Source organism: Elephantulus edwardii, unplaced genomic scaffold (assembly GCF_000299155.1).
Source record: "Elephantulus edwardii isolate Elephantulus edwardi_28Jun2011 unplaced genomic scaffold, EleEdw1.0 scaffold00129, whole genome shotgun sequence".
Taxonomy (NCBI): Eukaryota; Metazoa; Chordata; class Mammalia; order Macroscelidea; family Macroscelididae; genus Elephantulus; species Elephantulus edwardii.
Genome location: NW_006399879.1, coordinates 2,207,333 through 2,234,401, shown reverse-complemented (window position 1 = coordinate 2,234,401; position 27,069 = coordinate 2,207,333). Strand labels below are relative to the sequence as shown.

General features: G+C 45.2%; 1 protein-coding gene across 2 annotated transcripts in view; it reads right to left on the bottom strand.

Moving 5' to 3' along the window:
• STK32B (serine/threonine kinase 32B) overlaps window positions 1-27,069 on the bottom strand; it is a 572,207-nt gene that overhangs the window by 17,631 nt on the left and 527,507 nt on the right. For both annotated transcript variants that reach the window (XM_006893582.1, XM_006893583.1), the window contains exon 7: window positions 11,915-12,018. In XM_006893582.1, the coding sequence (XP_006893644.1) occupies window positions 11,915-12,018 (104 nt within the window). The remainder of the gene's footprint in view (window positions 1-11,914; window positions 12,019-27,069) is intronic.

The window sequence follows — 27,069 nt, the reverse complement described above, 5'->3', positions numbered from 1 at the left end:
CACAGACACACACATACACAGACACAGACAGATACATGCACAGACACACACACATACACAGAGACACACACACACAGAGACAGATACATGCACAGACACACACACACATAGACAGACATACACACAGACACACACACACAGACATACACACAGAGACAGACAGATACATGCACAGACACACACAAAGAGACAGACATACACAAAGAGACAGATACACGCGTAGACACACACGCACAGAGACACACACACAGATAGACACACACAGAGACAGACAGACAGACAGACACACACACACAGAGGGAGAGGGAGAGAGGGATGAGAGAGAGAGAAGGGGGGAGAGAGAGAGGAGATGTCAGGGAACTCCATTTCCACGCCGGAGATCTGGGTTCTATTCCTGACCCCTGCAGCTCATGCACAACCACCACCTGCCTGTCAGAGGAGGCTCGAGTGCTGCTGGGAGGTGGAATAGGGTTAAGCGCAGTTTCTGGACTAAGGTCAGGAACAGGGCCTGGAGGCACACATGTGGCTCTGTAGGGCCCCAGCAGAGAAGCTCGATGGCAGAGGCAGGGCAGCTCCGTGTGGGTTCTGCCGCCTGTGGTCAGTGAGACAGGTGCCACCCAGGCAGCCTGAGCCCTGGGAGCTCGTGTGCCTGGAGGTGGACGCAGCTCCCTGACAAGCCAGGTGAACGTGGTGCACTTGTGCTCACTTTACTTACCCGGACTGAACAGTGCCTCAGTCGGCCTCACCTGCCTTAATCCATACCCCATCCCAGTCCCCCAGAGCTCTGGTGGCTCTGGTGCCAAGGGCACGTGGTTCAAATCAACCAGCTGTTTTTTAGAAGGAGGATGGATGGGCAATTGCCTCCTGTGTGATTTACCACCTCTGAAAGCCTGCTGGAGGGTCAGCCGTGAGCTGGTTCTGACCCGACGAGACATGATAATAACTGTCCTTGTCAGGGACTGTCAATGTGAGGAGAGGTTCTGGTTCTGTGGGAAGTGCTGTGGGGTTGGATACAGGCACCAGGCAGCTCCGGGAGCAGAATCTTGGATGTGATAAGAACACGTAAAACGGTTCAGTGTGTTAAACATTGCACTGTTGACCTCAAGGTTGGAGGTTCGAACCCTGAGCCACTGCGCAGGAGGGAGAAGAGGCAGCTAACTTCCGCTGGGATTCACGGCCTCGGGAACCAGATCAGGGGGGTCGTTCTGAACTGGCTCCAACTTGACAACAGTGAGTTGGAACGTCTCCAGTCTGCAAGGACTCCGAACACCACACCTGGCTTCCATATAGTGGCCAATGGACTCCATCCACTGACCTACTGACCACTCAGCAGCCCAAGTCAGGAACATGAGGACCACAAGAGCCCCATCGCCTGAGGCTTCGCCCTCAGCCTTCCACCCGGGGTTGGCTGTAGAGAAACCCAGTCTTCCGGCAAATATTAAGACCACCATTCCACCTGCTTGTGACGTCGTCCAAGGCTCACCCTCACTCATCGACCGCAGGACGTCTTGATGCAGAAAACCAGGTGGTGTTTACAAGGTGCTGCTGGTGGGAATGAATTTGGCAGCAGGGCCCTGGGTAGATTCATCGTTACAAAGTGCAGGTGTGTTTCTATTCCAGGAAGCTCAGTTTACCAAAAAAAGGGCAATTTGCAAAGAACCAGAGGGGTCGGGGAGGAAAGGAGTTGCTGACGACTGGTTATTTTAGTGGTTAGAGCTGGGCTAGGACTTAGAGGCTCTCTAAGCCAAGGTTGTTTTATTTGGCCTTAGATACCATCGACTCATTGTTATTTCCCATCCAATCCTTTCATTCAAAAATCACAAAGACAAACCAGATGAAAGTGAAAAATTGCTCCGCGTACAATTTAAGCCTGAAAAGCTTGGCAGAATTTTACTTTTCCCCCCAGAAGTATAGAAGCAGCAGTTTAGTGGTAAGGAATTGCGCTGTCAACCCAAAGCCAAACGGTTCAAATCCACTGGATGCAGGTGTGGAGAAGGGTGGGCAGTCTCCTCCCAGGTGATTTACTGTCTCTGGAAACCAGCAGGAGGGTCAGCTAGGAGTCTTTCCAACTCAGCGGCACACAATCCCCACCACAGTAGAAGTACCGTCAGAATGCTTCTTAAAGACAAGATGATGAGACTTCTCACTCACTTCGGGCATGTTATTAGGAGGGACCTGTCCCAGGAGAAGGCCACCAGGCTTTGTGAAGTCGAGGGTCAGTGAAAAGGTGGAAGGAAGGTCATCGACGAGATGGAGTGACACAGCGCCGGCAACAACGGCTTGGACTCAGCCATGGCGGCGAGGGTGTGACTGGACGTTCGGGAGTTTTGCTCTGTGGTACTAGGGTCACTATGAACTGGAATCAACTTGATTTCATTAATAACAACAACACTGACTTGTTGGTTGCTTCCGCAGGGCTAGAGCTTCGGGAAAGACAGCTTGAAAACCACAGAACGATTGTTCTGTGGGACTGCCCCTACCACCCCGCCCCAGCACGCGACAGGGATGGCGGAACCCTGGGGAGTGAGCCCACCAGGTGTGTGGGGCCCAGTTTTCGATACTCAGTACAGGTCCAGCTTTACCACAGGTGAACCGTGAAGGGCTGGTCTCTCCACATGCTAGATTCACTTGCCACCTTCAAACTAACTGTGACTTGCTTCAACTGCACGAATTTTAGAGTATATCTGTCTCCTTGGCTTTTACAGGCTGTTATCTTTTGGAAGGGTCACACTTACCTATTAACCTAAAGGCTGAGAGTTCGAATTCACAGAGTAACACCATGAGAAGAAGGGCTGACATTTTGCTTCCATAAAATTACAGCTCATATCCAAGCAGATATATGCACACCCATGCTTATTGCAGCTTTGTTTACAATAGCAAAGAGTTGGAAGCAACCTAAGTGCCCATCAACAAATGAATGGACAGAGAAGCTGTGGTATATTCACACAATGGAATACTATGCCGCATTGAAAAACAAGGAACCCATGAGATATTATTCAAAATGGGTGACTCTGGAGGACGTTATGCTGAGTGAAATATCTCAGTCACAAAGGGACAAATACTGCATGGTGCCGCTGTTGTAGAATGGGTCTGACATCAGGGTTGGGGTAAGACTGAGAAAAAACTGGATAAATTATGTATATTATATTGAAACAGATGAGGGAAAGAACAGATTAGAGGTGATATATGATTGAGTTTTATGGTTAGCACAGGAATCCAGAATTAAGGTTGCATAGAGAAGTGTACTCGGGGTGGGGGGGGGAGGGATGGGGGAATTGTATACCAATGAAGGAATTTTTTTTTCCTTTTTCTTTTCGGAGAGGGGAGCGAACTGGTGGGGAGGGGTGGGCAGAGAGAAAAGTGCAGCAATGAATGAATGGAAATCCAAAACCTCTGTAAATGCTCATTAAAATTAATTTTTAAAAAAGGGAAAAATGTACACTATAATGTTCATGATTTCTACTGCTTTGGGATTAATAATAATAAGATGAATTGACATTTCACACTTGAGTTCAGGTTTTAATTTTTTATGACTTAAAACAACCTTACATTGTTGTTGTTGTTAGGTGCTGCTGGATTAATTTTTACTCATAGTGTTGTTGTTATTGTTGTTGGTAGGCACCGTTGAGTTGAGTACAACACATAGCTTGGTCCAGTCAATTAATGCGGTCCTTCCATCCATAGCATTCCATTTCGTGATGAAGTATTTGCTGTGGTAAGGAGGTCTGATTAGAGTATGATACAAGCCCTTCTCGACTAGAAGGCCTATATAAGCTCATGAAAGCTCCAGATTTGCTTTTTTTTTGGGGGGGGGAGGGCGGAATTACAGCTCAAAATCCCGTGCACGTGGGGTTGGTACTTCCAGGGAGAATATTTATGACCCAAGGTCATCAGGACCTTCTTCCAGGGCTGCTGTCAGATGTCTTCGAGTGGGATATGACTAGGCGACCCTGTGGACCACAGGTGTGAACCCCGAAATAGCCTGTACCATCCTCATCCTCTCTGGCACACGTGAGCCCATTGCTGCGGTCACGGAGTCAATCCACTGGCTGAAGTGCTTCCTCCTGTGGCTAACCCTCCCCCGCTCCCAAGCAAGAGGCCCCCTCCATGGAATACCTTCTCCAAACAGCATGCCCAACGTATGTCAGATGAAACTTGGCATCCAAAGAGCACTTTGGATGCACTTTCCCCCAAGACATATCTGTTCTTTGCGCTGTCCATGGGAGGATGTTCAGTGCTCTTCTCCAACACCACAGCTCAAAGACATCCATTCTCCTTCTAGCTTCTTTATTCATGGTTCAACTCTCAGACGCATAGCAAGTGAGTGATAAGATCATGGCTCATATCAGGCTCACCTTCATCATCAAATGTATATCATCACTTCTAAGCTATTTGGAGAGGTCCCTAAATTGTAGCCTTTCCCAGTGCAATGTGTCTCCTGATCTCCTGACTTCTGGTGCCAAGTGTGTTGATTGTGGAGCCAAGTAAGAAGAAATCATTGACAACTTCAATTTTTTTGTCTGTTTATCCTGATATTACTTATTGGTTCTGTAGTGAGGATTATTGTTTTCTTGACGTTTAGATGCATCCATGTTGAAGGCTGTAGTCTTTGATACCCTGCAGCATGCACTTCAAATCCTCCTCACGTCCAGCAAGCAAGACTGTGTCACCTGTATAACAGGGGTTATTGATGATTCTTCCTCTCATCTTGATGACGTATTCTTCTTCTTCAGAGAGTACAGCTTCTTTAATGATTTTCTTAGTATATTGGTTAAATGGGCATGGAGAAAGGATACAACCCTGACACACATCTAAATTCTAACAGGTTTGTCCTGAAGAGAGTGAAACCAGGCTGCTCTGTGGAGGCAAGGATTCTGAAGCTCCATCTGACATACTTTGGATATGCTGCAAGGCTGGACCAGTCCTTGGAGAGGGACATCATGCTTGGGAGGGTAGGGCAACAGCGCAGGAAAGGAAGACCCTCAATGAGATGGATTGATTCAGACTGGGGTAATCGGGGCAGGTGTGTCAGAGATGGCGAGATTGGCACAGGACAGGACAGAGTTTATGTCTGTTGTACATAGGGTCGCTATGAGTCACAGGCAACTAGATGGCACATAACAACAACAAGAAGAATAACAACAGTGTTCCTTTGCTCTGTTCTAAGTATAAATTTCTTGATCTAAGTATAGGTTTCTTATGAGCACAATTAAATGTTCTTTGATTCCCACTCTTCACAAGGTTAGCCATAATTTGTTTTGATCCACACAGTCATATGCCTTTGCATAGCCAATACAGCACAAATAGACATTCTGGTATTCTCTGCTTTCAGCCAGGATCCATCTGACATCAGCAAAGTTCTCCCTGATGCCCCAGCCTCTTCTAACCCCAGCTTGAACTTTAGCATGAAGATTATCTCAAACCACCTAGAACAGTATATTGACCAAGAATTGCCAGAAGTTCTTCCGTGTGGCTGCTGAGTAACTTGAACCAGTAACCTTTCAATGAGTTGTTGCTACTGTTGCTGGGTGCCATCAAGCTGCTGCCAACTCACAGCAGCCCTCGTCCAGCCCTGCGTCTAAAGGGTTGTAATGGGGCCCTTCCTGAGCCAGCCTCACTATCACTGCGATACCTGCACCTGTTGCTGCCACCATCAGCCTCACCATCACTGCGATACCTGCACCTGTTGCTGCCACCATCAGCCTCACCATCACTGTGATACCTGCACCTGTTGCTGCCGCCATCAGCCTCACCATCACTGCGATACCTGCACCTGCTGCTGCCGCCATCATGTCGGCCCATCTTGTTGAGGGTATTCCTCTTTTTTTATTGCTCTATTGAGTGGTTGACTGGAAAGGTTGGCAGTTCGAACCTTCCAGCTGCTCGTGAGGCAGTCTGCTCCCGTTAAGATTTATAACCTTGGAAGGTAACGGAGGATTTGCTATGAATGGATGTTGACTCAAATGCAGGCAGTTTTCTACTTTCCCAGCCAGGCTGTGCTCCTTAAGGATTGGCCCCTTCTGATGAGAACAAGTCCAAAATAGGCAAGATGAAGTTTCCTGTCCTCCCTTCTAAGGAGCTTTCCGGCTGCACTCCTACCATGACAGACTTGCTTGTTATTCTGGAAGTCCATGCTATATTCAGTAGACCTTGCCGTGAACACAGCCGGAAGGTGCCCATTCTTCTTTTTCATTGACTAGATTTTGCAGGTGTTTGAGAAAAGTGAAAAGATCATGGCTTGGATAAGGTGCACCTTACTCATGAAATTGTCATCTTTGCTTTTTAAGATTCCAAAGAGGTCCTGTGCTGTAGATTGGCTCATTGTAGTATATTGTTTCATTTTTCAACAGATGCTTCCATGATGTTCACTGTAAATCCAAGTAAAATGAAAGCCTGTATTCCTGTCTTAAGCCCTGTGCTGTCCTTTCTCTGCCTAGAAATGTCCTGCGTAGATTATCTCCTATACATCATTCAAGAGGTGGTCAGACGGAAATGCTGGTTGTCTCTGGCCTTACCGTTCCCTTTTCTGCACTCACACTGTTCCTGCCGTCAAGCACCAGTGACCCGGTTCGCACATCTCCCACTGCAGACATTCTTCCATGACATCCTGTCCCTCTGCCCTGTCCTCTCAATAAACACAGATGGGGCCTTTCTCTGCACTGGCCTCTTGTCATACGCTGACCGGTTACCACTGAGCTGCCTCTGATTAGTGATGACACAACACAACAACAACAGCACGCTCCACAGGGTTGTTTTTCTCTTTTTAAAAAAATAATTTTAATGAACATTTACAGAGAATTTGGATTTCCATTCATTCATTGCTGCACTTCTCTACCCGCTCAGCCCTCTCCCCCGGCCCCCCAGTTCGCTCCTCTCTTTCAAAAGTAAAAGACAGACTCTCTCCCTGGTACACAGTCCCCCTGCACCCCTCCCACCGCCCCAAGTACATTCCACTATGCAACCTTAATTGTGGACTCTTGTGATAACCGTAATACCCTATCATAAGGATTGTCTTTCTTAAATGAAATTTTTATTTTATACCCATTTACTTACAAAGTTTGTATACATTGTTTTTCATACAGGATCTCTCTCATTTCCTTTACCCTCCCCTCTTTCTACCTTGTGAAATTGTGCAACTCTGAGATTACCCTCCTTCCCATCCTCACCCCTCTGATCCTACCTTCCCTGTCTCTGGATCCTGATAGACATTTTATTAGTTATCTATTTCTACAATCATGGTCTTATACAGTATTTGTCCTTACGGACCTGAGTTAGTTCACTTAGCATAATACAGCAACAACAACACGCACAAGAGAATGAAACCCTGCCTGAAACTGTACCATCCTCCAAGTGTTCATATTTTATGTTCATTCTGAAAATGCAATGTAAAAGAATTAGGATTTTAGAAATTAGAGGGAAATCATTGAGACCAAGGGTAGAAAAGAGTTGCTTGCCTGGCTGGGTGGTAAGTAACCATGGTTACTTGCACTCACATTGCCTCGGCATTTCAAAAATGGGTTTTGTTCACTCACTCTGGGTATATAATAATCCAGTAATAGTTCTGTGCCATGCCAACAGGGGCTGACAATGAATGTGTTACACACATTCCTGGCCTAAAAGGAGCTTGTGTCTTACTGCCCAGTGACCACGATGCACTGTTATGATTCCTACGAGCAGGGCAATGCTCTCTGCAAGGCTGGGTCCAGCACTATTGTAGCTAAAAAGTAACACAAAGATCACATCTCCCACACTTCAGGGGAACCAGTATTCTATGACCTCGTTGTTGGTCGTAGGTGCCATGAAGCTGAATAGTGACGCTAAGAACAACAAACCTGACATCTATCCTCTCCTGTGCCATCCCATCAGCTCTGACAAGTTGAGCCCACTGCTGCAGTCACCGTATCGGTCAGTCTTACTGAGAGTCTTCCTATCTTTTGCTGACGCTCGACCCTTCCAAGCACGTTGTCCCTTTCCCAAGGGTCAGCCTCTCGTAGCAACGTGTTCAAAGTATGAGAGATGAAGCTTCACCATCTTTGTCTCTAACACACACTCTGGCTGCACCTTCTCTAAACCATACCTGCTCATTCTTCTGGTAGTCTACGGGATAGTCCGCATTCTTCTCCAACACCACAACTTAAAGGCACCATTTCCCCTTGTGTAATCCTTATTCATTGTCCAGCTTTCAGGTGCACAGCAAGTGATGGAAAAGACCCTGGTCTGAATCAGGTGCACTTGAGTCTTCACACTGCCATAAATGTTCTTCAGTATTTTGGAGAGGTCCCTGACAGTGGGCTTGTCCAATGCACTACACCACCTGATCTACTGACTGGGGGACCAAGGCTGCTGATTACTGATCCAGGCAAGATGAAATCATTAACAATTCCAATCTTTTCTCCATCTGTCATGATGCTGCCTGTTAACCCAGTGGCGAGGACTTTTTTTTTCTCTTTTTCTTTATGTTGGGATGTAATCCACATTGAAGGCTGGTAGTCCTTGGTCTTCTGCAGCAAGCACTTCAGGTCTTCCTCCCTTTCACAGAGTATTGTTGTTGCTGTTATGTGCCACTGACTCACCTGTGACTCACAGCAACCCTATGTTCAAGGCCTCTGAAACTTGCCCTATCCTGAGCCAGTCTCACTATCTCTGATGCACCTAGTCCCACTACCCCAGTTCCTGTGCCAATCCATCTCATCTGGGGTCTTCCTCGCCTTGCCCTGTCCCTTGACCCTTGCAAGCATGACACCTTATTCCAGAAACTGGTCCCTCCTGGCCACGTGTCCAAAGTGTGTGAAATGGAGCTCCAGAATTCCTGCCTTCAAGGAGCAGCTTTGTTTCACCCTAAGATGTGTTTGTTCTCTTGGTGATGCATGTTCAATACTCTTCTCCAGCACCACAACTCAAAGGCATCAATTCTTCTTCTGTCTTCTCTAGTCATTATCCGGCTTTCTGATGCATAGTAAGTAATTGCAAAGACCATGGCCTGAATTAGGTGCATCTTAATAATCTCCAGACTGACGTCGTGCTTTTTAGCACTTTTGGGGAGTTCCCCGACAGACTTCCCTGATGCAATTTGTCTTTGGATTTCCTGATTGCTGGTGCCATGAGTGTTGATCGCCGAGCCCAGCAAGCTGTTAAGTGTTAATAACCTCAATCTCTTCTCTATCATGGCGCTGCCAATTGGCCCAGTGGTGAGAATCTTTGTCTTAGTGGTGAGAATCTTTGTCTCAGCAAGCATTAGGGCTATTTTATTAACATGTTATGTTGGTTTGTAATGACTCCATGCACGTGAGATGAGACCCTGTTCAGTCCTGCGCCATTCCCATTTCAGTTTTAGGTCAGACCATCATGATCTGTAGACTTCTCATGGGCTGGTGTTAAGAAGGACATCTTCCTTCCCTATCTTAGTCTGGAAGCTCTGCTGAAATCTGTTCATATCTCTCTCTCTCTCTCTCTCTCACTTTCTTGTGTGCGTGCTCTCTCTCTCTCTGCCACTGAGCCAAAAGTGACTCATGGCTGACCTTCTAATGGGCTTCCAGAGACTCTTTAATTGTGTAGGGAGAGAATGCCTGTATTTCTTTCTCAAAGTAGCTGCAGTATTCGAACCACTTGCCTTTGAGTTGGTAGCCAACTCCTTACGCACTAGACCACTAGAGCTCACGGCAACATGCATTCCTCCACTGACTTGGGTCATGGCTGTAAGTGAAGGGCACTGGGTGGGAATCAAACCCACGTCTCTCACACGAATGGTGAGAATTGGACCACTGAACTACCACTATCAAATGTCATGCTACAGACATCTGTTGATACTGAGACTGAAATGACATTGTTGAGAAACCAAGGTCATGGGGGCTTCAGGCTATCATTTCAAGGTCTATCTGTGTGAAGGACCCCTGCGTCAGGGTGAGTCGTAATCCTCATTCTTTTTTAATTAAATAAACCTCTGAGCTTCTAATTGTCAAAGAGCTCCATCAGTCACCTTCAGTGATCAAATTTAAATGAAATAAAACAAAAGCATAGAATGAATCTTTTTTTGGGGGGGCGTTATGGGAAGATATGGTTTTTTTAAAAGGAAATGTTAGCAAAGACTTTATATATTTTTTTTTCTATAGGGTTAGGGCTAGGTCTAGACCTAGGTCTTCGACTCGTGTTAGGATTAGGATTAGAGTTAGGGTTAAGGCTAGGATCAGGGCTAGGGCTAGGGCTAGGTGTGACCTAGGTCTTCGTCTAGGGTTAGGGATAGGATTAGGGTTAGGGTTAGGGCTAGATGTAGGTCTTTGTCTAGGGTTAGAGTTAGGGTTAGGGTTAGGGTTAGACTTTATCTTTAAAGAGCTTAAAATCCCATATAGAAAATCCGACACTAACGCATATCCTTGTGGGTACTCAGACTCAACATCACTCATGGCCATCTTGTCAAATCCGATTACAACGACCAATCATCTACTTCTCAAGGCTGCACATCGTGTCAAGAGGAACCTGCCTTTCTTTTTCCGCAGAGTGGCTAATGAATTCAAACTACCAACCTTTTCGTCACCAGCCCAATAGATTACATACTATGCCATCTTCATTCTTTGTGGATAGAATGAGAAATTTGAAATGAGGAGGTACAATCACGACTTGTACCAACAACATCAGTATCAAATCTGTCATCAAAACACGGGGGTCAAAAAGGCCCCCAATGTTTAATATATTAAACTACCCGATCACTCTAACATCATACTGTTCCTCCAATTGCTCCTGACCTCCAGTCTGGGTTTCTTTGGGCTTTGCAATCCAGAAGGTCCTGAGAAGATCAAGCAGTTGTTGATAATGGAGCTATCCCAGGGCAGCCACTGAAAACAGCCAGAGAGTTCCAGGTGTGAGATCCTTTACAGGCCGCCTGGGATAGAGACCACGCCCCAGGGTAACTAAGGGCTCTGACTGGGCCATGCCTTTCCAGCAGGGACAGCTCAATCAGCTCAAAGACAATAGTCTAGGCAAGCCTAACTTTACAGCAAGACCTACTACTACACCAGAGGAGGCCAAGGTGCTTTGGGTGTTGGCCTTTCCACAAGTCCCTTTTCTCTAGCCCTTAGTTTTCCTATCTATAAAATGGGTTGGTGATTAGAGTAAATGATTGCTAAGGAAGCTTTGATGGCGTAGGGGTAAGAAACTGCACTGCAATCATCAAAACACATGGTTCAAATCTACCAGCTGCTCCACGGAAGAAGGATGGGCAATCTCCTCCTGTGTGATTTACCGCCTCCGAAAACCTGCTGGAAGCTCAGCTATGGGTCAGTTCTTTTTTTTTTAAAAAAAATTTTATTATTCTTAATTTTAATGCAAGTTTACATAGACTTTGGATTTCCATTCATTCATTGTTGCACTTTTCTCCCTGCCGACCCCTCCCTCCCGCCAATTTGCTCTTCTCTTTGAAAAGTAAAAGGAAAATTCTTTCATTATTATACTATCCCTCCCCCAGGTCCACTTCACTATGCAGCCTTCGTTCTGGACTCCCGTCATGACAATAATACTTAATCACATAGCCCTTTTAGACAGTTTTCTCCCTCATCTGTTTCAATGTAGTATGCACAACAACAAGGTCCCTCTGGCCTGGTGGATAAGAAGCTGTGCTGCTAATCCAAGAGCATGCAGTTCAAATCCACCAGCTGCTCCATGAACCATTTACTGCCTCTAAAAACCTGCTGGAAGGTCAACTATGAGTCGGTTCTGAGTCAATGGTACACACAACCACAAGGTCCACTGTAGTGGTCAGGGACCGTGGAGCTGGCCTGGCTTTTAATCAAAAGCCTGGGAGGAGACTTCCCACTCAGTTCTTCTCAGCTTTGCATGTTGTTCCAGGGTACACCTACCAATCCCCCCCCAAATCTGGTGCTCTGTGAACACCAGATTCCACGACCCTTGTGTGTAATCTTACCCAGCCCCGCAGGAGCTCGTAGGCGGTGACTCCCAGGGACCACCAATCAACAGGATACGAGTATCCAGGGCCTCCGTCCACATACACCTGGAACACCTCTGGAGCTGTCAAAGACAGGACAGAGAACACCATGGTGTGCTGCAGTCTGTGAAGACTACCCTTGGGGGGGGGGCCTGGGGAGGGACAACCAGCTGGACTCTCAGCTGAGAAGGAACATGGGGAAATGAAAGGGCTCTGAGTTCTAATGGCCAATGGCTTAGACAGGGTGGGGGACAGCTGGACAATGAAAGAGGAAGATCCCAGAAGGACCATTGCTTTTGACGTGATAATCACTTCTCAAACTTACAACAAAAGTTTACAGAATCCCACAGGGTATTCCTGACTCTACTCTTTATTGGAGTAGATTATCCGGCCTTCCTTCTGCAAAGCCCTTTGGTGAATTTGAACCACCAACCCTTTCAGCAAGTTCTCAATCATCACTTGAAGGCAGACTGTTGGTAGTACCAGAGACCCTCTTAAACCAAGCATCACGGGGAATGCATAATGTGATGCTTGGGGCATAATACAAATGAGCGTCCTCTGTGAGGGTGGACAGCTAGATGAGAAGTCGAGGGGGGTCCTGGAGGAAGAGGCTTGGATGGAGCATCAGCCCATGTAACACCACCAGTGAAGGGAAAGGTAGGTAGGGAAAAGAGAATGGATGGGACAAAGGTTCACAGGGACTGTGGGGGTGCCGAACCTCTCTGAGGCTGAGGCCCTCGGTTAACATCACTCTGTTGGGGGGCACCATGACGACGTTCAGGACGCTAGCGCTCTGTGCTCGAGCCATTTCAGGAACTGCAGTATCACAGCCCCATGGGGCCGACAGTGAAGTGAGGAAGCCCAGGTGTGAAATGACCACCCCTGTCTTAGGTGTCCCTTATTCTGTCTTCTCCTCATGGGACTGACTGGGAGGAGGTGAATCTCATGACCCCTCCATCCGGAGGGCCCAGGAAGGCTCTGGAATCGACCAAGTGCTCACATGGCTCCTAGGGAAACACTGTGAAATGCTGATTATTTCTTGCAAACTAATTTGCAGACATAATTCCATTTTGCAGCTGTCTGAGCAGCTAAACCCCATCCCAGGGAGCAGTAAGGTCTTGTGATTAGAGATGTCTCAGTTCAACTGTGAGGTGGACGTTCAGTCAATATGGGGAAGGGAAGGGTCAGACAGAGGCTGGGAGGGAGGGCAGGACACTTGAGTCTTGGGAACAGGGACATTTGGATTTAATGCTTAATTGGAGCAGTGGCCAAATGCCAGCCTGCAGACTCAACGTTGCTGGCTGCTAGGGGAAAGGCTGGAAGTTCGAGTTCACCAGGAGTATCTTGGGAGAAGGACATGGAGTTGTACTCTGGACAAATCAGCTACTAAAAAAAACCAACACAACAGGCGGACAGATATATGCACACTCATGTTTATTGCGGCTGTGTACAACAGCAAAGAGTTGGAAATAACCTAAGTGCCCATCAACAAACGAATGGATAGAGAAGCTGTGGTATATTCACACAATGGAATACTACACTGCATTGAAAAACAAGGAACTCATGCAATATTATTAAGAATGGGTGGTCCTGGAGGACATTATGCTGAATGAAATATCTCAGTCACAAAAGGACAAATACTTCATAGTGCCACTGTTGTAGAATGGGACTGACATCAGGGTTGGGGTAACACTGAGAAAACTTGGATAAATTATGTATACTGCATTGAAACAGATGAGGGAGAGAACTTTTTAATAGGGATATATGATTGCGTATTATGGTTATGACAAGAGTCCAGAATGAAGGCTGCATAGTGGGGGTGGGGTATTGTATATCAATGAAGGAATTTTTCTTTTACTTTTCAAAGAGAAGAGTGAACGGGGGGGGGGTTGAGGGGGGACAGGGAGAAAAATGCAACAATGAATGAAAGGAAATCTAAAATCTCTGTAAATGTTCATTTAAAATGAAAAACAAAAAACCCATCAAAAAACTGTGCTGTGAAATGTTGCAACAATTGAAAGTTTCATAGAAAATACTGAACAACTATTTTTTTTAAAAAAACCACCAAACCCTTACAAAGTGCAGCTCTGCTCTGACCATGGGGGTCACCACGAAAAGGAGTCAACACAGTGAACCTGGTGTTTTTTAACTCACTGAGAAAATTTTCTTTAACTTTGGATGTTTTCTAACCATAGGCTGTTATGCCTTCCTCACAACACCTGTTGTCACTAGACCCACTGTATAGCTGTCCAGAGAGGTAGAGTGGTTCAGAGAAAGTCACACAGCCAAGAGAAGCAAAGCTGTGATGGCCTACCAACCTTTGAATCTCTGTTTTAAATAAGGCTTTAATCAACTTCTCCTTAAGTAGGAGAACCATATTGGGATTTTAAAGAAATGTGCCCTTAGGTACCCGGGTTCTTATGTAAGAACCATGAACCAAAGTGCATCTGACTTAAGACATGGTGGGGTTTTTGCTTGTTTTAATTGAAAGTAAAAGTTTTATAGATGGTGAAGAGATTGAGATTGCTAACAGCTTTAGTTTGCTTGGCTCCACAGTCTCTTGCAGACTCTTGGCACCAGCTGCCAGGAAATTAACAGACATATTGTATTGGGAAAGTCTGCTGTCAGAGGCCTCTCCAAAGTACTGAAAAGCAATAATGTCAGTCTAGAGACTAAGGTGTGCCTGGTCCAGGCCATGGTCTTTGCAATTACATGCTATGCATCAGAGAGCTGGACAATGAGTAGGGATGATACTGATGCCTTTGAGCTGTGGTGTTGGAGAAGAGTACTGAATATACCATGGACTGCTAAGAGAACAAACACGTTCATCCTGGAGAGGGGGAAACCAAGCTGCTCCTTGGAGGCAAGGATTCCTAAGTTTTGTCTGACATACTTTGGACATGTTGCAAAGAGGGACCAGTCCTTGGAGAGGGATGTCATGCTTGGGAGGGTGGAGGGACAGTGCAGGAGAGGAAGACCTTTGATGAGAGTAGCTGGAATAATGGGGGTAGGTGTGTCAGAGACAATGAGAATGACACAGGATCGAACAGGATTCAGAGCTTTTGTACACAGGGTCGTTATGAGTCACAGGCAACTCATAATAGTCATAACAACAACATTTTATACTGGTTTACTTACAAAGTTCATACACACTGTTTTTCACACTGTCTTTCCCATTTCCTTTACCCAGTTCTCCCGCCACCCATCAAATTGTGTGACCCTATGATTAACCACCAACCTTCTCTTCTCCCGCTTTTCCTCACCCCTCTGCTCCCATCCTCTTCCCCTTAGATCCTTGTAATAATAATGGTCATACCACATTTGTCCTTATGTGACTGAATTACTTCACTTAGCATAATGCTCTCCAGTCCTCCCAAGTTAGGTAGTGACTCACAAAAATCATTGCTCCCGAGTGCTGTGTAGTATTTCATAGTGTGAATGTACCGTAATTTCTCAATTTATTTGATTGTTGTTGGACATCTGGGCTGTTTTGATGTTTTTGTAATGGTGACTAACACTTCTGTGAACACTGGTGTACAAGTCTCTGTGCCTTGGTTCTCATTTTCTCGGGGTATAGCTGTGGAATAGCTGAATCATATGGAATTTCTAATATTCAGCTTTCTGAGGAAACCCCAAATGCCTTCCAGAGTGGTTGTACCACTTTATAATCCCACCAACAGTGTATGAATTCGTATTTCTCCCCATCCTCTCCAACATTTATTAACTGAAGCCTTGCTAAATTTTGCCACTGCTACTGGGGTAAGATTGTATTTCATTGTGGTTTTTATTTACATCTCTTGTGTTGTCAGTGATTTTGAGCATTTCTTCATGTGTCTGTTGGCTATCCGAATGTCTTCCTCTGTGAAAATTTTCTCCATGTCTCTTTGCTATTTTGTAATTGGGTTACCAGTCTTTACTTTGTGGAAGTCCTGTAGGATTCTATAAACTTTTGATATGAGACCCTTGTCTAAAACTGTTTTTTCTCAATCAGCCGATTGTCTTTTCATCCTATGGAAAAAGTTTTTGATGTACACAAGGACTTAATCTTTAGAAGGTTTCATTCATCAATTTTATCCTCTCCAGATTGTGCATTTCTGCCTGTGTTTACCAGTCTCTTTATACAGTAGACCAGGCCTTCTAAGCTTGACCCCAATTTGTCTCTGATGAACTTTATATTTTTGGGCTTTAATCCCAGGTCTCTGATCCACCTTGCGTTGATTTTTATGTATAGTGTGAGGTGTGGGTTTCAGCTTTCTGCAGGTAGCAGCACCGTTAGTTGAAGAGGTTGTTATTTCCCCATTTGATTGGTTTTATTTCCTTGTCAAATATCCGTTAGCAATAGATAGCTGGATCCACTTCTGGGCTCTCAATTCTGTTCCCTTGGTCTATGTGCCTGTCATTGTACCAGTCCCATGCTGTTTTGGTTACTACCACTGTGTAATAGGTTTTGAGGTCAAGGAGTGCTATGCCTCTCACTTAATTTTTCTTTTTCAGAAGTGCTTTGCTTATTCTGAGTCTGTTTCCTTTTCAAATAAACTTGATAATGTCCCTTTCGATCTTCTTGAAAAATGAATTTAAAATCTGTATTGGGATTGCCTTGAACATGTAGATTGCCTTTGGAAGACTGTCATTTTCACAATACTGAGTCTTCCTATCTATGAACAAGGCACATTTTCCCATTTATTTAGATCTTTTATTGTACCTCACAGAAATGTTCTGTAGTTTTCTTTGTTATATGTCTTTTGTGTCTCTAATTAGGTTCACTCTCAAGTATCTCAATTTGTGGTTGGCTATTGTAAATGGTATTATTTTCTTGGTTTCCTTCTCTGAGTTCTCTCTGTTACTGTAGAGGAATTTTGGATATTGATTTTATATCCTGCCACTCTACTAAATTGGTCTACTAGCTCTAACATTTTTTTGTTTTTGTCAAGTCCTTGGGATTTTATCATATAATTTGCATAGAGTGGCAGTTTAACTGTCTCTTTGCATTTTATTTCCTTCTCTGACATATTACCCTAGCAAGCCCTTCAGACATGGTGCTTTGATTGTTTTGCACTTCTCTGAAAGTTGTATAATGAATGAAGAATATAAAGAACAAGTGATGCCTTTGAAGTGTGTTGATGAAGAACATCAAATATACCATGAACTTCCAAAGGAACAGATGAATCTGTCTTGGAAAACGTACAGCCCAAGTGCTCCTTCACACAAAGATGCTGAGACTCCAACTCCCATACTTTGAGCTGCTACCAGGCGGGGCTCATCCCTTGAGAAGGGCAAAAGTAAAGAGAAGACCTTCACTGATGAGAGAGATGGACAGAGAGACTACCACAGTGGACTTAAGCACAGTGGAGAGTATATGGCTGCGGCAGGACTGGGCAGGGCTGTGTTCCACTGCGCCTGGGGTCACTGTGAATTGCAGCTGACTTGATGGCACTTAGCAGCAGGTAAGAACCACTATGTCTTAGAAAAAGAAAGGAGACCAGTGTGTCTGGAGTTGGGTTTCACTGTTACCTCATTTCTTCTGCCTCAGTTTTAGAAAACGCAGGTATTAATAGTGATCTGTCCAGAGATTGTTGTGAGGCTAAAATAAGATCAGCTGAGAACATGCTGGGATTCACATGATGCCTGACTTGGAGTGCTGTTGTCGTGAGCTGTGCTCTGTCATCTCTCCATTCGTGGTGACCATGCCCCAGGCATCAGACTATCAGGATTCATAGAGCCTTCACTGGTGCATAGGTGGTATTAGACAGCCAGGCCTTTCTTCCAAGTCCATTTTAGTCTGAAGTCCTGCTGACAGTAATGCCAAGCCTCCACTTTCACACTTTACACTTGAGTCCAAGTGGGTCGCGATCGTGTTTGAGATTGCTTGAGAATTGAACCTGAGTCACAATGGCCCATAAAAGTTAACCCAAATCCACGTCCATAGAGTTGAAGTTCCATACACTCATGGTGACGAGCATTGGGTTTATGAAGCTGTAAATCTTTCCTGGAGGAGATTGTCCATCCTTCCCTCCATGGAGTGGCTGGTGGGTGGATGCGAGCTGCTGATCTTTCAGTAAGTGGTCCAGGGGTCACCTTCTAAGTCACCAGGGCACCTTCAGGAATCTTAGGTGTCATTCTCATTGCTGTTGTTGGATGACACTGAGTTGACTGTGACTCACAGAAACCCCATGAACAAAGGACCTGATCCTCACCTTCTCGGACACACTTTAGCCCCTACCCATCCCATTGTGGGTCTTCTGTTTTGCTGTCCCTCCACCCTGCCAAGCTCAATGTTCCTCTCCAAGGAATAGCCTGTCCTAGCAAGTGTCCAAAATATGTGAGAGGAAGTTTTACTCTCTTATGATTTACTGTCTCTGAAAACGCACTGGAAGGTCAGCTTTAGCTTTGGGTCAGTTCTGTCTCGATGATAAACAACAATTCTTCAGGGTAGCGGAAGGCCACATCTTTCTGCAGCAACCAGAGTGGAAATAAATATCCATGTCTGTTGAGTTGAACCCGACTCACAGTGACCCAACAGGCAGAGGAGAATGATCCTTAGGGGTTTTTAAGACCGTCAGTCTTTATGCACGCAGATTTAGTAGATTTGAACTGATGATCTTTTGGTTAATAGCCCACATCTTAATTCACGGTGCCACCTGGACTCTCAGTAGAACTGCACACTAAATCCACTGCATTTAAGATGATTCCAGATCACGGAGATCCTCCCTTGGGTTTCTGGAACGGCAAATCTTAACGTGAGGGATTGATCATCTTTCTTCACACGACTGGCTTTTGGGGCCAAACTGCTGACCTTTTGGTTCGCTGTCCAACACTGCATTCACTCTACATCACCAGGTTCCTGCTGGGGTAGGTAGATCTTCATTCCTTCTGACAGTGTCCTTGTAGAAGAGAAGACACAGGGACAGAGGGACGAGGAGAAGAGACAGGGACAGAGGGACGAGGGCCATGTGAGGATGAAGTGATGCTGTCACTACTCATCTCCATTACCCAGGGCTGAACCTGTGAGAGACAAGAAGGGCTCTTCCCCCAGAGCCTCCAGAGAGCCTGGCCTGTGAGGCTCACCCTCTGGAGGGTCCGTCTCCAGACCATGACGCAGTCAGTTCCTGTAACAGCTGGCTAGGTGCCATCACACTGGAGTGGCTCCAACTCAGAGTGGCCCCGTGAACAACAGGGTGAAACCTCGCCAGACGCTGCGCCCTTCTGACCACCTCGGCCACGCTCAGCTCCCCTCTGCGGTCTCTGTGGCACTTCATTTTTTTTAAAGTCTTTATTATTATTATTAATGTTAATGAAAATTTACAGAGATTTTGGATTTCCATTCATTCATTGTTGCACTTTTCTCCCTTCCCGCACCTCCCCTCTAGTTCGTTCTTCTCCTGAAAAGTAAAAGAAAAATTCTTTCACTGTTATACAGTCTGTTCCCCTCAAGTCCACTCCACTATGCAGCCTTCGTTTTGAACTCCTGTCATGACAATAATACCTAATCATATATCCTTTTTAAACAGTTCTCTCTCATCTGTTTAAATGCAATGTACATAATTTATCCCATCTTTCTCAGTCTCCCCCCAACCCTGATGTCAGTCCTGTTTTACAACAGTGGCACTATGCAGTGTTTGTCCTTTTGTGACTGAGATATTTCACTCAGCATAATGTCCCATCTTGAATAATGTTTCACGAGTTCCTTGTTTTTCAAGGCAGCGTGGTATTCAACTGTGGTCAGTTCATCTCGTTGAGGGTCTTCCACTCTTTCTTGGACTCTCCACCTTTCTGAGCAAGGTGTCCTTCTCCAAGGACTGGGCCCTCTGATGAGAAGCCCCAAACATGGGTGATAAAGTTTAAAAATCCTGCTTCCTAAAGAACGCTCTGGCTGTCCTTTTCCCAAGACAGGTTTGTTTGTATTTTTGCAGTTTGTGATGTAGTCACCATTCCTTGCCAGCTCTCCAATTCAGAGGTATCAATTCTTCAGTTTTCCTTATTGCCGTGCATATATACATTCCCACTTCGTGACACTTCCTGAAAGCAGCCCCAGGAAGCTAACACAGTCATCCTACTCTCCACATCGTCACCCAAACCAGAAACCCCCTCTCTGCACCACGAGCTGTGAGTTCCCGGACTCTGAATATCTGCATCATTAGAATCTCAACTGGCCTGATTCCTCCACATCAAGGATTGTCCCTGCTCACTGAGCTTCCCATGAGCAGAAGGTCATTTCCCGTGGTGTGCCGGACACTGAGCTGGGCGCTCCTGCATCCCATCTGGTCCCACAGCTGAGCCCAAAGCTTCGCTCCAACTGAAGACTTTCTTCCCTGTGCCACCATCAGTTTGCTTGTCTTCCGATGTCCCATGGCTCTGAGGGGAAAGAATCGTGTCATACTGCCTGGGAGTCCCTCGGTTCCCCAGCAGCTGCTGGCTGGGGCCAGGTGTTCTTAGATAATGCAAAGGTGTGACGCAGGCAGGCTGGGAGGATACTGAGGTGCCGAAATGTGCCATAAATCCTTGCCATGTCGATGGCCCTGAGCTCATTTGGAATTCAGTGCGGACACAGCTGCCAATCAATTCAGTCCTGGCCGCCTTGACCATCGATGGTGACAAATGTCTGTGTTTCCTGATTGTACCCCAGAGAAATGACATTCTCCCTTCCCCACACAGATGTCACTCGGGGCTGGTGACAGACAGAGCAAGACAGAGGCAGTATTTGTGTGGTATTGACGCTTTGGCTTTGGTGGTCCAGAGCCACCTGCTGAGAAGGGAAAGGGCCACACAGAGTCCGAGCTGAAAGGAGGGACATGAGAGAAGCACGTGACACCCTCCTTTTATACACGAGGAATGAGATAATAATTACACACTGTCAGGGTTCACTGGGGCTCTATACCCATAGTCTCTTTTCAAAGGAGCATGGCAGTGCAATGGCTAAGTCCTTGACTGCTAACTAAAACGCTGCTGGTTCAAATCTACCCAGTGGTTCCATGAGAGAAGGACTTGGAGACGGGCACTCACAAAGATTAAACAGGCAAACCTTCCACTCTGAAGGGTTGGAGTTTTCTGAGGTTTGAGCCACACAGTGAGAGAACCGCTGTGATGATCTCCATTTTTCACACAAGTCTGGTGCCTCAAGAGGCTCTTCCCAAAAGATATGTCCTCGTCCTAGCTCCCAGTACCCGTGAATGTGGCCTTATGGAACAACAAAGTCTTTGTAGATGTAGTTAAGTCAAACATCTTGGGACAAGACCACGCTGGATTTAGAAAGGGCTTCAAATCCAATGACAAGTGTCCTCCAAGAAAGAGGGACTTAATCAGCTCTCAGTCTTGGTCCCTCATTTCCCTCCATGTATATAGTAAAAGGTCATGCAGCATGAAGTAGCCGGCTTACATGTTTTCATGAAAGAAGTTCTTGGTAGGATGATTGTAAGGGGGGAACCCCCAACATAAATGAACAAATATAATATAAATGAAAGACTGTTTAGAACATAATGTACATCCATGAAGCAATATATATGAATAATAAAAATAGTAATAACGGTGTCTCTCTGGAAACAAAGGTCGCCTGATACAGGCCATGGTTTTTGTAATCACTTGTTATGCATCAGAGAGTTGGACGATGACTAGGGAGGATAGAAGGAGAATTGAAGCCTTTGAGCTGTGGTGCTGGAGAAAGAGTATTGAATGTACCACGGACTGCCAAGAAAACAAACAGATTCATCGTAGAAAGGATTAAACCAGGCTGCTCCTTGGAGGCAAGGATTCTGGGGCTTCGTCTGACATACTTTGGACATGTTGTAAGGAGAGACAGGTTTTTAGAGAGGGACATCATGCTGGGTAGAGTGGAGGGACAGCACAGGAGGGGAAGACCCTCTATGAGGTGGATTGATTCAGTGACTGGGGTAATGGGGATGGGTGTGTCAGAGGCAATGAGATTGGCACAGGATAGAGCGGGGTTTAGGGCTGTTGTACATAGGGTCGCTATGAGTCGCAAACGACTCGACGGCACATAACAACAACAACAACAATTAAAAAAAATCCTCTGATGCAAGTCATATACCAGGAAAATTTCCCTAACTTAAGATCAAGTCTGGCCTGATTAAGGATGCGGCATCTCACCCTAACTCCCTGACACTGGATCAGGGCTGATCCTGACAGATCGCGTCCTGGGAGATGACCGCTTCATCACATGATCACTCACACTGCATGCCTACACCACCACTGAGCAGCATCATTCAGCCGAAGTTGTCACACCTTTTTGGTAGACATAGTAAAGTCCATGACAGCTGTCGCTGTTGTTAGGAACCAGCGAGTTCAGGACGCCTCCCAGGGACCCTATGAGGTGCCGATCTGAAGCCTGTCCTCTCCTGGGCCGTCCTCATCATCTCTGACACACTGGAGTCCATTGCTGAGGTCACTGTATCAATCCACCCAGATAAGGGCTTTGCTCTCTTTCTCTGACCCTCCACCTTTCAAAGCACGATGTCCCTTTCTAAAACACAACCTCTCTAGCAACATACTCAAAGGATGTGAGATGAAGCTTTGTCCTCCTTTCCTCCAAGAAGCACTCTGGCTGCACTTTCTTTAAGACATATCTGTTCTCTTGACCATCCATGGGATATTCAGTACACTTCTCCAACACCACAGCTTAAAGGTATCAATCCTTCCGTTGTCAAAATTCACCTCTCAGATGCATAACAAGGGATTGAAAAGACCATGGCCTGGATCAGGCGCACCTTATGCAAAGAGAACAAACAGGTTTGCCATCAATGGCAGTGGGTGACATGAAAAAATGATTTTTTCACAGTTCAGGAGGCAAGAAGTTTGACTGTGGTTCCAGGGGTAGGTCCTTTCTTGTCTCTTTCAGCTTCTGGTAGTGCAGCAATTTTTTACATTCCTAGGTTTATAGATGCATTTACTATCAGTGTAGGTATTCATATGGTATAGTTCTCCTGTTTTTAATTGGCTAAGGATGATAGAAGAAGAATCGATACCTTTGAGTTGTGGTGCTGGAGAAGAGTCTTGAACATACCATGGGCCACCAAGAAAATAAACAGGTCTGTCTTGGAGAGAGTGAAACCAAGATTCTCCTTGGAGGCTAGAATTTTGAAGCTCCATCTCACATTCTTTGGGCACGTGGCCAGGAGGTACGAGTTCTTGGTGAAGGACATCATGCTTGGAAGGGTGAAGGGACAGTGCAGGAGAGGAAGACCCTGGATGGGATGGATTGACAGAGTAACTAGGACAACTGGGTTAGGTGTGTTGGAGTTAGTGAGACTGGCTCAGGACAGGGCAGGATTCAGAGCTGTTGTACGGAGGGTTGCTAAGAGTTGCAGGTGACTCAATGGCACATAACAATGACAACAACACTATAAATAAAGCATGATTGGGTTTAAGACTCACCCTATGAACAACCAATCTGACCCATGTCCCATTCCATGCCATCCTCACAATCTCTGATACATTCCCCCTCCTTGCCACAGTCATGTGCACCTACCTGGTTAAGGGTCAGCCTCTCCTTGCCACAGTCATGTGCACCCACCTGTTAAGGGTCAGCCTCTCTATTGCTGTCCCCTCACCTTCGCAAGCATGATGTCCTTTCCCAAAGAATAATCTTTCTTAGAAAAATGTCCAAAGTATGCTTCTCCATCCTTGCCTCCAAGGAGCAGTCTGGTCTCACCCTCTCTAGGATGAACCTGTTTGTTCTCTTAGCAGTCCATGGTATATTCAATACTCTTTTCCAGCACCACAGCTGAAATGCATCAATTCTCCTATATCATCCCTAGTCATTGTCCAGCTTTCTGATGGATAGCAAGTGACTGCAAAGACCATGGCCTGGATCTGGCACACCTTAGTCTCCAGACTGACATCATTGCTCTTCAGTACTTTGGAGAGGTCTCTAACAGCAGACTTTCCCAATGCAATTTGTCTTTTAATTTCCTGGCTCCTGGTACCAAGCGTGTTGATTATAGAGCCAATCAAGCTAAAGCTGTTAACAATCTCAATCGCTTCACCACCTTATGAGACGCTGCCAATTGGCTGAGTGGTGAGAATCTTTGTTTTCTTGATGTTGAGCTTCAATCCATATTGAAGGTTGAAGTCCTTGGTATTCTGCAGCAAAAATCTAAAAAGCCATGAAGTTATATTTTTTCTAAATTTCAGTGACTTTCCAGATTTAAATTTGGAGAAAAATTTTCCTGAAGAACAAAGTAAGGTATCATTTCCTAGTCGAATATGAGTTGACCATCCTCATCTCACACCATATACAACAATCAACTCAAGGTGGATCAGAGACCTGGGAGTAAACCCCAAAACCATAACGTTCAGAAGAGACAAACTGGGATCAAGCTTAGAAGCATTAGTCCAAGGTATAAAGAGACTGCCCAATACAGCCAGTAATGCACAATCTAAAGAGGATAAAATTGATGCATGGGGCCTTCTAAAGATTAAGCCTCTATGCACATCAAAAACGTCTTCCAACAGGGTGAAAAAAACCCTACAGACTGGGAACAAACCCTTGGTAATACCATCTCAGACAAGAGTCTTTCTTATAACAAAAGTTTACAGAATACTCCTGGCCTCCACAAGATAACCCAATTACAAAATGGGCAAAAGACATGGAAAGAATTTTCAGAGGAAGATATTCTAAGAGCAAGTAGACACATGAAGAAATGCTCCAAATCACTGGCAATAAGAGAGATGCAAATCAAAACCACAATGAGGTACCATCTCACTCCAGTAAGAGTGGGAAAATTTAACAGGGCAGCAAGTAATAGATGTTGGAGAGGATGTGGTGAGAAAGGAACTCTTATACATTGTTGGTGGGATTGTAAAATGGTGCAACCATTCTGAAAGGCAGTTTGGCGCTTCCTCAAAAGGCTGAACATAGAAATTCCATATGACCCAGCTATTCCACTAGTTGGAATATACCCTGAGAAAATGAGAACTGAGGCACAGATGGAGATTTGTCCACCAACGTTCATAGCAGCATTATTCACCATGGCAAGACCATGGAAACAGCCCAAATGTCCAACCACGTGAAATTATGGTACATTCACACACTGGAATACTATGCAGCACGCAGTAGCAGTATCTTTGTAAATTATTACCTAACTTGGGAGGGACTGGAGAGCATTATGCTGAGTGAACTAACTCAGTCTCACAACAAAAAATATTGTATAAAACCATTATTTTAGAGAGTATAAGGTTCCAGGAGGGGTGGGAGAGGCTGGAAGCAGAGGATGTGGATGTACAGGGGGAAGAGGGGATTAATCATTGGGTTGTACAATTGGATGGGTGGGAGGTAAGGGAAATTGAAGGAATTTGTTCAAATTTGTATTAGAATTTTGTAAATAAACTAGTAAAAAATAAAAAATAAAACAAAAAAGAAGAAAAGTAGTATCAATATCTTCAATTGATGTTACACTGTCACATCATTAAGTCCCACTAGTTCACAAATTACCATCACACACACTACACATTACAATTTTCAACTGTTCACAACACATAACAAAATTATTGGGAAAACTGGAATACCATGAGCAAAGATGTTATAGAATCCACACAGTTCTGACAGGGAGAAAGACAAGGAAGGAATGATTCTGTTTAAGAAGAAATTTTACTAAACAATATTCTAATTTCTGTATATAAGAAACATGGAAAATAGATTTAAATGTAAATGTTCAAGTCATAACTCCATGACTATGATCCCAAATTGTCCTGAAGTGTGCTCTGTATTACGGGATATTAAAACTGTCCCCTCCCCTCACAGAGTGTTACACTGACATCCAAAGTCGCCACAATTTTAACATCCCACATTTTCTAGTTGTACCAAAAAATAAGCAGAATATCTGACAGACAAGCATTTTACATAGGTTTCAATGACAGAAGAAGAATAGATGCCTTTGAATGTAGTGCTGGAGAAGAGTCTTGAACAGACCATGGAATGCCAAGAAAACAAATAGGTCTGTCTTGGAGAGAGTGAAACCAAGTCTCTCCTTGGAGGCTAGGATTTTGAAGCTCTGTCTCACATACTTTGAGCACACGGTCAGGAGAGATCAGTCCTTGGAGAAGGACATCATGCTTGGAAGGGTGGACAGTGTAGGAGAGGAAGACCCTGGATAAGATGGATTGATATAGTGACTGGGCAATGGAGGTTGGTGTGTCAGAAATAGTGAGACAGGCTCGGGACAGGTGACTCAATGGCACATAACAGCAGTAACACACTATGAAAGGTTTGGAAGCAGGAGTGGCATCCATTTCCTAAACAACATGCCTCTGGAAACTGTGAACTTTGATAAATGTCCATAGTTGTAGAGGGGCATCAGGCCTTTTGTTCATAGGGTCATTGTGAGTTGTGTTTGATTTGAAGGCAATCAACAACAACCAAAAAATAAACAACCAGGAAATGATCTCACCTCTTAAAAAAAAGCATTTACACTTAAAATAGAATGAAGTGGGATTTCCTTCTTAAAAATGTTTCTAGAGCTACTGAAAAGCTTGCATTTACAAAAACAGTTGACAGAAATATTCCTTGGGATTGCACAAGAAGGGAGATACAGGGACCTCTGAGGAGACATGGTGGACAAATATTAACCAGCCTGGGCTTCTTTCTCTCCTGCGTCTTCAGAGGCTGGGCTCTCTTCTTCTTTAGTTGCTCCCCTGCCTGCAGGTAAATCTTCTTTAGTTTCTTGGTTGGCCACGTCTGCCTGTTTCCCCTTTGTTCCCCTTTTCCCTTTTGCTTGTACATTTTTTTTTGTCACGAGGCTTCTCCTTTCCTGCTGCTTTTTTTTTGGCTTTGTGTCCACTGTTGCAGGCGGCTTAACTGACTGCCTTGCTGATTTCTGCTTGGGCTTCTCCTTCATCGCTTCTTCAGCCAAGCTAACCTTCCTCTTGGACGTCTTGGCTGCAGGGAGGGCTCATGCTAGGTGCCTGTGGACCATGGTGTGCAAGGAGCTTTCGCGAAGCTGGGTTGTTTGGGCACCTGGTGGCAAGGTTAATCTCTTCTCCATCCATCATGATGTTGCCATTGGCTAAGTGGTAAGAATCATTGTTTTCTTGACATTGTGAGACACAATCCATAGTGAAGACTGTATTCTTTGATCTTCTGCAACAAGTGCTTCAAGTCCTTCCTACTTGCAGCAAGGAAGGTT